This window comes from Mytilus edulis, chromosome 1 (genome assembly GCF_963676685.1).
Source record: "Mytilus edulis chromosome 1, xbMytEdul2.2, whole genome shotgun sequence".
Taxonomy (NCBI): domain Eukaryota; kingdom Metazoa; phylum Mollusca; class Bivalvia; order Mytilida; family Mytilidae; genus Mytilus; species Mytilus edulis.
In genome coordinates this window covers 53,061,556-53,076,099 of record NC_092344.1, presented here as the reverse complement: position 1 = coordinate 53,076,099, position 14,544 = coordinate 53,061,556, and the positions used below count along the sequence as shown (strand labels likewise).

General features: G+C 33.0%; 1 protein-coding gene across 1 annotated transcript in view; it reads right to left on the bottom strand.

Annotated features, from left to right (window-relative positions):
- Positions 1-14,544, bottom strand: part of LOC139522339 (uncharacterized) — a 161,064-nt gene that overhangs the window by 36,497 nt on the left and 110,023 nt on the right. The window contains exon 7 of the mRNA XM_071315903.1: positions 3,286-3,347. Coding sequence (XP_071172004.1) covers positions 3,286-3,347 — 62 coding nt within the window. The remainder of the gene's footprint in view (positions 1-3,285; positions 3,348-14,544) is intronic.

The window sequence follows — 14,544 nt, the reverse complement described above, 5'->3', positions numbered from 1 at the left end:
TACTACTTTCTGGTATGTGCTTTCAGGCCGGGCCTGAATTAGTGGTGTTACATCTATACATGTACTTTCCGTTTTATGATTTAGAGTTATATCCCTTTGTACACTGTACTGTCTATGTATTCACGTTTTGTTATTTGTGTACTTTCAGGGTTAATTTATTTATGTCGTATGAATAAAACATCTGAAAGTTGACGAATCATTTTATTCTGTCCAAGAATCCTATTACATTTATATCAAACGATAAGGAGTATCATATTTATAGATCGATTACAAACCCAAAACTAATTTACATAATGGAAATCTAGGCGATAGCAATACATCGAAATGACCTCAAGGTCATCGAGATGTAAAAAAATTATAGTTAAGGCCACACCAATTTAATTTCTTGTTCTACGGATTTTTGGACTTCAAAATTTGGGGCGAGCGAGCGATTTGAAAATTTTAATAAAAAAATATTTAATTTGCAAATTTTTGAGGCGAAGCTTGAAAAGTAAAGGCGAGCGATTATAATTTTTTTTTGTAAACATAAAATAATAGGTTTTGACAATATTAAAACTTGATTTATCACTTGTACTTTAACATTTCTTTAATTTCTGAAGTATTTTCCCCCTGTTCACCAAGAAATAATTAAATCTGGTCTATGTATGTGTGACTAACAATGAGACAATTCTCCATCCAAATCATAATCAGTTTGGGGGCAACCCCTTAATGTTATAAATATCCCTTTTATATGTTTTATGAGGGATCAATATAAGTTATAATATATTTGTTTGTACAAAAGGGCTCATATTTTCTCATAGAACTATATATCTATCTGGTATTAAATGGCCAAACATGTCCAAGAATTTAGTAATATTCCTGGTCTTTAACCATGTTAACACATTTACTTTAACAGTTTAATATTATTCAAAATAAGTGGACCTCTCTTTTAGAATTTTTTTTTAAAATATGATGTAACTCTCCTCTTTTTGAGTACAAAATTTTAAGTGTTCAAAGGTTTTGTATAGAAGAACTATACAAATCCTTGGTATTTCTATTTTCTTTTCTACATCAGTCAAATGACCCCTTGTCTGAGGGAGGGGTGTTCTCAACCTGATAATAACAAACACAGGTCAAAGTACGGCCTTTTACATAGGGCTTTGATACAGACCAAACAGCAAGCTATAAAGGACCCCAAAATTATTAGCGTACACAATTCGAACAGGAAAACCAACGATCTAATTTATATATCCAAAAGGAAAATACAAATGAACAACATCAACAAACGATAACTGCTGAACGACATGCTCCTGAATCAATCAGGACAGGTGCATAAACATGCAGCGGCTATGGATAGTTTTGTTTCGCCAGCATACAATATAATTGCAGTTGAAGGCAAATCCTTCAGAAGTTCTTTGTACTTTATTCTAACAACGAACATTTTTTGATAGGGAATAAAAGTAAGGGGGAAAGAAACTAATTTTTTGTTCTTCACGGAAATACCCGCTGTTATAACTTTTTATCGGAGCACTCCAGGTTTCATGCTGAAACAAATATTCTCACAGATATTTACACAGTGTGGTGGGGTGGTTTTAGGTAGCAATACACAGTTAGAAGTTTAGTTTCGCATTATGGCCCCTGTGAATTTTTTAAATATGAAAGTTTTTGTACAATAAAATTGATTTTTAGATAATTGAAGAATAATATAGCCTTCTTAGTGGGTTTATATGAACATTAAGATTGTTTTTAACATGTTTTATAGGCCATTTATATGATTGACAGTCCGTATTTTCCTATCCGTACCGTTCATAGGTCCATACATTATTGTAGTGTTTATCAACAAAGATTTTGCGCTCGATCTTTTCAATTCAATTTTATGGAAAAACGAGCAGATAAGCATATGATTTTTTGGGGACCACTTGATAGATATAAACCTATGGATTCAGGAAAGGTATTACTGTAATTGATTGAAATTTTCCTTTAGACCAAATTTTGGAGACTTTTGTGACATGTTCACCCCCCTTTTTTGCTATATTTTGTATCTAAGAAATGCAGATTGTTGCCATGGTTACACCCAAGAGGGATTATATTTCACCCTTATGACCATTAGAAATCAAATCTATGGAAGATTCTCTTTCTATAAGTATATACATGCATAACACACACATAAAGCCTTCTTTGTTAGACAGGAGGGGAAAGAGGGTGTTTAAAAATTATGAGTGTCAATTTTAAGTTTTTTTCCTAACTGTGTATTGCTACGTTATGATTAAGGAGGCTCGAGGGTATAAAAATTTCAGAAAAAAATCAAACATTTGTTTTTCATTACAAATTTTATTTATTTCCTTTTGTTGTTGTTACTTTATCATATGGTACAAAATCATTCAAAACAATCAATTCGTGTTGGCCCCAGATGACTTTCAAAATGTATACATCATTGAAAAAGTTCCAAATTATCTCCCTTTGGTGGAAAAATGCCCTTTTTGGGATCTAAAATTGAAATATCTTTTTCAAATCATCGGTGACCCATCTTTTTTAATATAATTTCCATATAAGCGGTACTTAAACTAAATTATTGTAAAATAATAGCGATTTCTGTAATAAATTTCTTTTTTTTATTTCGATATAACCTTTATTTCTCCTATTACTTCAACAGAAAAAACACACCTTTACAAAAATGTATGCTTCTTTCGAAGGCAGATTGTGAGCGCAAATGAACGGTGACCCCACTTTTTTATTTTATTTTTCTATTAAGTATAAGATAAAGTTCATTTATAGAAAAATATAGAGAAATCCTATATAAATGATTTAGACCCGCGAACCCCCTTAAAATCGTTATGTCCGTTATATACAGGTTAGACTGTGATTTAACAAATGTTGATATCTTTTTATAATATTAGAAAAAAAAACGGTGCGGGAAATGGACATGATTACAATTCCGGATGCGGAAAGCGGGAATATAAAAAAAAAATAAAAAAATTCTGTTTTGAAAAAAGTAGGTGCGGGCGGGTCCGTCGAACAAGGGATCAAATTGGTGTGGCCTAATGTAATGTTTTATTATATATTCTGAGTATTTACCTAGATACTTATATAATAATTGTAAATGGATATGTCACTGGAGCTGGGACAGTGAAGCACAATTGTACTAGGCAATCTGAAGAATAAAGAACATAAATTTGTTGTAAAAAACATATTCTTTACAACAAACATAAAGACGCAACTAAATAGAGGATTCTAACGTATCTAAAATATCTGAATGATTTTGGATATGGGTGCCAATTTATCACAGCATGGTTCAATTGTATGTACCTGATCTTTTGTTAAACCTTCAAGGTAAATAGTTACACCATAAGTCTGTTCATCAAGTGTTGCTGAAAGATATAAATATGGAAAATTGAATAAATGTTTAGGACATGGGTTGCTTAAATTTGTAATGATATGGAAAACTAAATTATGTCTAATCTAAATACAAAAATTGCTACCGCGTGGAGATGGTATCCGGTCGTTCCGTCCCCAAACCGTCGATCCGGCCCCATAATAAAATATGAATAAACTATATTGACATTGGAGGATTTTGTGACAAATTTTAACAGTATAAATGGAATTAGCAAAAAGTGTCAAAAATTGCTACCGCGTGGAGATGGTATCCGGTCGTTCCGTCCCCAAACCGATCCGGTCCCAAGTCGATCCGGCCCAAAGTCGATCCGTCCCAAGTCGATCCGGCCCACGTCGATCCGGCCCCATTATAAAATATGAATAAACTATATTGACATTGGCGGATTTTGTGACAAATTTTAACAGTATAAGTGGAATTTGCAAAAAGTGTCGATGATGGATGACAACAGGTAAGTGAAGTATTGGAGTAACAGTTAAAGTCATAAGAAACCTCAAATTAAAAAAATATTGCATATGTTTTTTTATAACTCATTGGATAGTTTTCATTATAAAACTTATGTACGTATACTTTTTTTTGAAGAAAATTCTTTAATATATTCATATTTAGAAGTTTACTTTATTCTAATTCCAGGAAGCAATTCCCCCGACATATTTTCCGTATGCAAAGTGACCTCAGTGTGACCCATCCCGTAAAAATCCGGTGATCGCAATACGCATGGATGTTTTTTTTTCCTTAAAAAAAACTATTATCTGATTGTACATGTTAAACACGTGCTCAATTTCCATGCTTTTTTGTTGATTGTTGACAAACAGGTGACAATCGTTAAAGTTCGGCTTCAAAACACGAACTTTAATTACCTGCCATATTTTCACAATAACATTAACCGATTGAAAAAAAAATTGACGATTATACGAAATTTATGCGAAAAAAATGAATTCGTGTCCAGAAGACTAAGTTTATGATGTTTGTATGCATTGGTTCAAGAATTGGAAGACCATTTTTTTTCACCGGTCACTCGTTTCTTATGACTTAAAAGAATTATTTTACAGCCGATTTCAATGAGTATGTAGTTAAGGGAAATATCTTTGGTTAGCTTGCTTAGATCGTGTATATTCCATATCAGGTTAGTAGGTGAGGCTTATTTTAATACAAGGTTAGTTTTATAAAAACAATACACTGTTGAGGGAAAATTTTAAAGGTTTCAACAGACTACGAATTCATAAAACACATTTAAAGCTAACAAGTTGTTACTATTTGCATTTGTTTTTGTATAGAACAATGGAAGTAGGTTCTTGGTACTAACGGTATTGACGCCTTGATCACTTTGATAATCCATAAGTTTGTTTGTGTGTGTGTGTTACAATTCAATGTTATGTTTCTGTTGTGTCGTAGTTCTCCTCTTACATTTGATGTATTCCCCTCAGTTTTAGTTTGTAACCCGGATTTGTTTTTTTCTGAATCGAGTTATGAATTTCGAACAGCGGTATACTACTGCTGCCTTTATCTAAAAACCTGGTAAGATAAATTCGTTACATAGTGTGCTAGTAAACAAATACGATATATATGGGGGTCAGCAAATTCCATATGGGGATTCGATCTTTTCTCTCTTCGTTATCACCCCATATGGAAATTTACTGATCTCATATATATCGTATTAGGTCATCAGCACACTAGTGTTACGAATTTACAATTTAAGAATATTATAATATTTCTAGTTATTTTTTTCCCCGATTTCTCTATGAATTTTTTAACTTGATCTCTTTTACATTGAAAACGGCTTCAAAAGCATCCTTTGACCCTTGGTTGCTTTATGATGCTTTATCCGTACAGTTGTTGATAGGTTGCTCTATTCGAGGTCCGCGTTCGGAGTATCAATAGTGGGTAGCTAAATTCAGTTCAAGTTGTCCGCGTTCGAAGAAGAAATAGTTTATTCATTTTAAGTTGTACCGACCGTGCATAGCCAGTCAATGTCGTTAAAAACTTCTATTTGTTGTATGAGTTGTTATTTGTACCGAAGGCAGAAGACAGTAAACATCGGAAAGGTTGGAATGGAAGTAGTTAACAACAGGCAGAAGGTTTAGTTTAAGAGAAGTGAAGTGTTTGCAACCTGCTGACTGTATGGCTGAGACAGTTGGTTGGGTACAGATTGTCCATACAGGGCTGGTGCTAAGGTTTTGCTTCTCAGTAGTGAATGTTTGCTGACATACCATGCCTTAGTGCTATCTTGTTGTTCCGACAGTTATAGGCATAGTTTTTGAATAAACTTTCTTACGAAGGTTTACACCCGTTCAAATAGTTATCAGACATTCGTTTTTAATAGGTTTCATACATTTAGGTTTCAGCACAGTTTGATACATCAGCCAAGTCCCAAACATTTGGTTAAAAACAAGTATCAGACTGAAAGAGTGTTGTCAAACTGTTTCAATTTATCAGGAGCCTCTGACCTTTGTTAGTCTTGTATAATTTTTAAGTTTTGTTTCTTGTGTATAATTTGGAGTTTTGTATGACGTCCATTATCCCTGAACTAGTATATATATTTGTTTAGGGACCAGCTGAAGGACGCCTCCGGGTGCGGGAATTTATCGCTACATTGAAAACCTATATTAGTGACCTTCTGCTGTTGTCTGTTCTATGGTCGGGTTGTTGTCTTTTTGACACATTCCAAATTTCCATTCTCAATTTTATTCAAATTCCAGGAAACTGGTACGAACCCGAGGATAAAAATATCAAAAAGTCCCCGCCCGGTTACACGTTACACTATGTAACTAATAATCCATTGGTACACGTACATCTCGAAAAAATTCATAATTTTAAAATAACTTTAAGCGATGAATTATGGTTGACCACCCGATATTCTTTTCGGCGTACCCGTCATCAGCTGATTGTGTGATTGTACATGCAAAAAATTGCAATACATGCGAGTTGTACTTTCAAAGCAAAAACAATATACAACATTAAAAATCGATTGTTCATAAACGAGGGTCTGGATGGGGGGGGGGGGGGGGGGGGGTGTCTGTTATTCTGTAAACATTTATTTTTCACCCCTTTTTTCTCTAATCTTTAAAAAATAACCCCTTTTTTCTCTAATCTTCAAAAAATTACTCCTTTTTTCTCTAATCTTCATTTTTTTTGCCCGTTATTCTCTAATCTTCATTTTTTAAGGGCATTATTCTTTAATCATTTAATCCCATCCAAACCCTCATAAACAACAGGCTTTTTGCCAATTCCCGTAATTGACCCTGTAATTAGAGATCCCCTTTTTGTTGTCTCCCTTTATGAGGGATATTAATTTTTATTTACAATGGAGAGCTAGCAGAAAGAGCAAATTTACCTGTGCGACATGTGAGTAATCTATAAGGTTTTCAAAGCTTTTAATTACACTAATTTGTTGTTTAGCTAAATACTTTTGACATCAGAAATTATTTTTCATGAAAAATTAGTTAAACCGCCGATACATCACTTTCAATTCATCATGCTTTGCATTGTCAAAAGCCAATTTTGTCCGGTATGGAACCAGTCTACGATTGACAAAGGGAAGTAATTTGTTTAAAAAGTGTGTAATAACAGAATCAAATCGGTAATTTGCAAATGGACTACTGAAAGGTCTTTCCTTTTTTTCCTTTATTGATAGCGGTCTTAGTTCAAAAACATATGGTTGGTAAGGATTTTTAAGTTCATAAGAAGTGTTTGCTAAGGACAAAAATCATTCCTATGGATAAAAATATTAAAAGATATGTAATAAAAGTTTTATTGCATATCTTTTAATATTTTTAAACGTATATCTTTTCCATTTCGTTTAAACATTGATGTAAAATTCAACAATCTGCATATACAGTATTAAAAATGTCACATGTACTATTTATAGTTATATTATATGCAACGAGTAACCGGTGAAAAATAATGTCATTCCAATTCTTGAACCAATGCATACAAACATCATAAACTTAGTCTTCTGTGCACGATTTATCATTTTTTTTCGCATACATTTTGAATAATCGTCAACTTTTTTTTTCAATCGGTGAGTGTAGTTGTGAATATATGGCAGGTGTTCGTGTTTTGAAGCCGAAGTTTAACGATTGTCACCAAAATACATCAACAAAAAAGCATGGACATTGAGCACGTGTTTAACATGTACAAACAGATAATAGTTTATGTTGAGGACATCCATGCAAGTAAACTTCTTCTAAATATGAACAAATTAAAGAATTTTCTTCAAAAAAAAGTATAATTTTATGTACATAAGTTTTAAAATGAAAACTATCCATTGCGTTATAAAAAAAAAAACCCATATGCGTTATTTTTTTTTTATTTGAGGTTTCTTATGACTTTAAGGATTTATACATGTATGTCGTTGCTAGGGACAACAATGTCATTTCCAGTATTAAAAATTTCATATTTATATTATTCATAGCCTTCTTAGTTCAAAAATATATGGTTGCACATGTGTTTTATGTCGTTGCTAGGGACCTTGACCTCTGACCTTGTCATTACGTTGTAGATCTTCTGAACATTTTTGCAAATGAAAGTTTCTTTCTATCTCTAACCTCTTTTGAGTAATAAGCAGAAAATCATCATTTCGGGCCCGAAAAACAGTTTTGGTGCCCTAGGAGCATAATACCGTATAGCGGGTTATTTTTGCGGGTCGTAAATTTTCGTGGATAGAACAAAATCGCCAAAAACAATTCCACCAAAATATTTCGTATACCTTTTTCAATATAAATCGCGAAATTTTACACCCGCGAAAATAACCCGCTATACGGTAGTTGGTCCAATAAATTTGAATCCAACATTACAAATGTAGATCTCAATATAACACACATTTTCTCCATTACATTTTATTAGCCATCTTTTACGGTTATTGAGTATATCCGACAATAAGCTGATGTCAAAATCTCGATCATGACCTCAACCTATGACCTAAGGTCAATTTTCATGGTCACGTGAATTGATGATCATTAATTGTTTAGTGTAATTAAGTGTCAGCTGTCATGATTTGAACTCGGCTCGAGACTGGAGTTTTAGTTCAATGAAGCTCGCATTACACCTGTTCCTTAGCCACGTACTAATACAGCTGACATTTAAAGACACTAAACAGTTATTGTCTATATATACACAAAGAATAAAGTTAAGCACCCCCACGTTTTTACGAATTGACAAATAGAATGAAATTCAAAACAGTGTAGCTGTGGCCATTGTTTGACACATTAAATTTATTGATTGACTGGGAAAATTTAGGTGAACGTTTGTATGTAACGACCACTGCTCACTATGTACTTTTTAAAGACACTCAAACTATGGGGTCACCAAAGGTTCTCAACACATAAATAAAGTAATTCGAAAAATTAATCAGAAATAACACGATGTTTTAATTTATATATATTATATAAATCAAAACATAAAGGTTATTCCTGATTAATTTTTCGAATTATTTTATAATTAAAGGCTTTAAGAAACCTTTGGTGACCCCACAGTTTAAATGTCCATCGTAGGTACGTCGTGAACAGTGGTCGTTACAGACAAACGTTCACTAAATTGTCCCAGTCAATGGATGAATTTAATGTGTCAATCAATGGCCACAGCTACACTGTTTTGAATTTCATTCTATTACGTTGAGGGTCATGGGAGTCATGGGATCCCGGAACAATTGTTTGCAAAAATAGAAATTCAGACTGTTAGGACTGCAGACTGTTCGGACATAACATTAGCTTCAAGAAATACATAACAAATTGCGAAAAAATGACAATGTAATGAATAGATTGTCACAAAACTAACACACGTCCAGTTTAATCACTAAAATATGTCCATTTTAAGTATGCACCTTCTGAGTTCGTTATGCATGATACTAATGTCATTTCACCAAGAAAACGTCCATTGTAAGTCTGTTAACGATATCAGTAGTTCAGTATTCAATATTGGGTGAAACCACCACGTGATTGAATGCAGGCCTCAAACCTGCGTCTCATCCCTCCAGTTAGTCGTCGGATTTCCTGCTGTGGTATTTGCCGCCATTCCCGGTGCAATACTGCTTCCATTGAACTGACGTAAATTTTGTACAGGTTGTTCGGTTGCCTGTACCCGACGGCCAAACGTGTCCCAAATATGCACTTTTAAATCCGGGCTTATGGTAGGCCTTGGAAGAGAAGTTACTGCCTCTACATTAGTCTAACCAGGCGTTGCAGTGCCCTGTCTTTACGCTGCGATGTCACCAATGGTCTACCGGGTCTTGTCAGGTCTGATACTTTTTTGGTTTGGATGTGTTTCCGCACAAGCCTGCTGACTACAGTATAATGGTAGCCAATCTGACGTCCAATAGCTCTATAAGATACTCTGATGACCGCATGCCGATAATCTGCCATCTTTGAGCCTCCTAAATTCGTCTTCGTAGCTTCGAGTGTGAATAAAATTTTCTAATTGCCGGACTTAAATACTTAAATTTGAAGCGCGGGGAAACTGCATTTTGTTATTTGCATGGCATGGTTTACGTGCATGATACGTCGATATCTTAATGACCGGCCAAACTTGTATGGTCACATCTTTTTAGAGGAAAATTGGCCTTTTTAAAATCAATATTTATATTCAAATTAACATTTTTGGTAATAAAAAATAATGCAATATATCAGGGGGTGCTTAACTATTGTCTTATTATATATTATATATATTATTGATACACATAGAGCGAGGATTTCTCATGCAATAGGCTAATTCAAAGAAAATAGAATGAAATCGACGATGGTAAACGATGATGGAAAAACATATAATTCTATTAGATAATAATAATATGGCTTGCAAGTTCTTGGCTGCTATATTTAAACTCATTTACCACATATATGACTCGGGTAGATTTATTATTAACACTTTGTAGATCTAATTGTTACAAATCAATTTTATTTGTGCAATGTTCAATATCCAATTACGGTATTCATTTGTATATGATTTTAGTATGGTTAAACCTATATATAGTGATATGAAAAATAGTGTCAGAGCTTTTAAATGCAGATTGTTAAATTTTACATCAATGTATCAATGTTTAAACGAAATGGAAAACATATACTTGTTATTGCATATCCTATAAATTGATGAGTAGCAATTGCTAATTATAAAATTCTTTTGTTATATAAAAAAAATATTTCTCAAAATAGAGTGTTATTTGTAAATACGAAGTGTCAGACTTATCAAATTGAGTTGCAAACAGTATTCTCATTTATATTTAATATTTTTTCTTTCTTAATCATTTTCAGTAATAATGAAAAAAATTTTGGAGACAAGATGAAATGCAATTATAGAAACTCCCTATAGTATACTACAAACATAATAAATAAGAACAAGAGAATAGGCAAATCATAGTATGTTATAAATATATGCACAGTCATTTAATAAGATGTATATATATTGGTGATATATTGATGATACTCTCTACACACCAAAACTTTTTCTGACAGTCACAAGTATTATTATTATTGTTACAGTGTATCAGTTTTGATTTTTTTAAATCAAATTGATAACCTTCCCTTGCTTACTTAGTCCACGTGTTAGTTTTTTCTTTATTAACAGTTATAAAAGCTTTATACAACACAATATATATGAAGGTTATATAAAAGATATTTGTCAAGAAATTGATAAGGCCTACATGTAGGTGAGTAAATACTGGCCATCGTCTTCAAAGTACTAAAATCATTTACGACGTCGGCATTTTCCCCCAGAAAACAAGCGCGTAATGATGAAAACCACTAGACACTTAGTTAATCTCATAACTTTAAATATTTACGTTCAACATATTTCTTTTTTCTTTCGAACAAAAAAGTGCAGCAAATGCACATTCTGGAAATATAGATAAATATGTGCTCAGAGCAGAGAAATGGAAATGGACCCCTTTCAGAAAATAGCGTTAAAACGTCATTTCTTTAGATTGTAACATAATAGCTGGACATTAAAAAAAAATCAGGTGTTCAGTCTGGACTATCGAATCATTCATATTTTGCAGATAATTTTAAACCTCTGGTTATGCACATTTGGAATACCAAGTTATTTTGAAAATAAAAAGATTGCAATTACATACTTTTCTTGCCGATTCTTCCATTTCGATTATTAGTCCTTCCAAATTACTACTTCTTACCCATAACAAAGATCATTCCAGACTTATCTACCATGATCTTTTTTGATTTTTTTTGTGATGAATTTAGTGTGATGTCCGAGTCCGAATCCGAACAGTTCTATTATACGAAAATGCAGGAAAATATGTTGAATTTGTATAAGTTTTAGGTCAAAAACTCTTATTTATGCCTATTTAATGTTACAAGTTACACCGTATTTTTTGCCGTTTTCTATATGTCCGTTTCATGCTTTATAGATTAAATATTAGTTAAAAGTTATATCTACCTTACTAGTAATGTGTACGTGGATTTAATGGCATGTATTCATCATTTTATCATAAAAAAATTCTTATTCTTATTCTTATTTAGAAATATTTTAAAAACGGTTGTATAAAACTTTTTAAAACGCGCATTTAACAGTTGCCGTCAACTTTGTGCTAAAAAAACCCCATTAAAAATCTAAAAGACACATCGGTTGGGTTATTATATACATTGAAAAGGATATTTCAAGGGAAGAACTAATTTATCTATTAAAGCATCTATATCTCCAAATAGAACATGGCTTAAACTAGAGAATTCTTTGAATATGAGAAAGATTTATTCTAATGGGTTGTGTATATCCCCCTTATAGTTCTACTCATTTAGAACTCAGAAAAATGAAAAAGTTATATTTTCATTTAAAGATGAAATTGCATTGATAGGTGACTTTAATGATAGAGTAAGTGCTCACACAGATTTTATCAATCAAGATTCATATGACTCCCATGTTTTACAAGATATTCTACAACCCAACTATGATGATGATATATTTGTCGAAAGAAATAGTCGAGACCAAACTTTAAAATGTCATGGATAGTAAATGGCCGATTGATAGGGTTTGTAGTACTGTACTAGTAAGCAAGGACCTCAATGATTTTTGTTGTATTAAACGTTAGAAGTACCACTCTCACCATGTTCAGATTAATTTTGTTATAAAATGTAAGTTGATTTTTTCTCATACAAATTGAAAAAACCCACTCGTTTAAAAATTGTACAAACTACATATAGACGCCAGTGTCTAAAGACAAAAATATTAAACATTGTCATCTAAGGTTCCTTAGTGATACATATGATTGTTTGTCCTCTAAGGAAGTGATAAATATGATTGTAGACTTCGAGCAAAAATAAAATAAAATCAGTGAGTCGGGTATAAATTCAGCATCTGAAAATCTCAGAATCATATTGGATAACATACCGAAAGATGTCTGCTTAAGAAAAAGTCTATTCATTATAAGACCAAAAAAAAAAGAAAATTAAAAAACCCTGGTCTGATATTGAAATTAAAAACTTAAAATCAAAAACAAAATTTTCTTGGGAAACAATTGAAATCCAAGCCATTTGATAAAACATTAAGAAACAATTATTTTTCAAAAGCTAAAAATTTGAAGAAGTGTGCTTAAGAAAAAAAAACAGTTCACGTAAAATTTGATAAAAAAAATATAAGATGATAAAGCTGAAAATCCACAAGAATTTTTGAAATAGCTGAAAGAAGCTAATAGGTATGCATGTACCAATATCATCAATACATCAATACATCTAGCAACGATAATGTTTAACCCAAAAATTTAATGAAACACTTCAAATTTCAAGGTAACAGGATAGAACCGAAAAATAAAACACATATAGAAGAGATTGACATTTTTTTATCAGATGTAAATAATAACGAAGAAAACGATATAACTGACAAATCTATAACAATAATAAAGGTAAAAAGAGTAATTTCTTAAAGTTTGTAAATCATTAGGTCCTAAACTCGTATTGTCACCAAAAAGACCTTCTCCAGTAAGAGGCAGGTCTGAAATGTCTCTAGAATAATGAAGGAGAAATATGGATGCATCCGTCATACACATTTGACGTTTCATAATATGGTGAAAAGCACCTGCTCTACCAGCTTGATCCAACTCTTTCGTGGACTTGTTGAATTGCTTTGTCAATGTTTGGTGTCTCATCTGTTAAATTACCCAGACTCTGTTGCATGTACATGCAAATGACAATACCCATAAAACTTGCCTGATGCCCTCTGTATGCTATTTTTCCGAGCATTTTGTAAGGCTGTAAATACATTCCTTAAGAAAAAGAGGCTTTCCTGCCATGTCTTTTAACTATATAATTTCCAATGAAATCGTCTAAAGTCGGTACCTGAAGGAATTTGTCTGTTTCTTCATCAACAGAAAAAGTTCTTCAGTTTGCTCAGCAAAGACTGATACTAAATTAGGTTTGAGCGCACGCCAGTGACCCCTTAGAATCTCTTTTTGAGAATCATCCATGATAATGACAAATTTTTCTTGGCAATGGCATCCTCCATAAAAATATCAAACAAACATGTTCGTGCCTTACTTGACAACTGATCATCATTAGAGCCTTCATTGTCAGACTCTGTCCTAGAACCCAAAACTTCGTTTTGACCTGGTTGCAATGACATAACATCATCACGTTCATCAGCGGATTCACTATCAGAATCTCAAGGCCTACATGTCTGTCCTTGTGACTGACCTTTAGTAGAACTGGACTGTCGGTGTGACAGTGTATTTCCATTTTCAGACATATTTTGTCCCTATTTGCGGTACTTGTCTGTCTCTTTGTAAATTCAAACATACTGCCTAACTCACTGTTTAAGTTTCCAAACTTAGTTGGACCTCGACTTTCTCTTCTTCGTAACTACTGACGAAGGTGAAGGTGCACGTAGCTTCTGCCCTTTCCGAGAGGAAACCATCCAAAGTATCTTCTAATAGGGATATTTCTCCTTTTCTAATTTCCTCTGCCATCTCAAAACTGCAAAATTACGAGAACGTAATAACACGACTATCTTTCAACCCCATAGTTCATGATGATCCGGATGTAGCATAACAACCGGTTTCCGCGCGTTTTGATCTTCCGGTCGACTCTAATACCAACGAGATTGAAATTCTTAAGTACATATGTCAGGTAAGAACCTTAATATTTGATATAAAATTAACAACTATAGGTTACCGTACGGCCTTCAACAATGATCAAAGGCAATACCGCATTGTCAGCTATAAAAAGCCCCGAAATGATAATGTA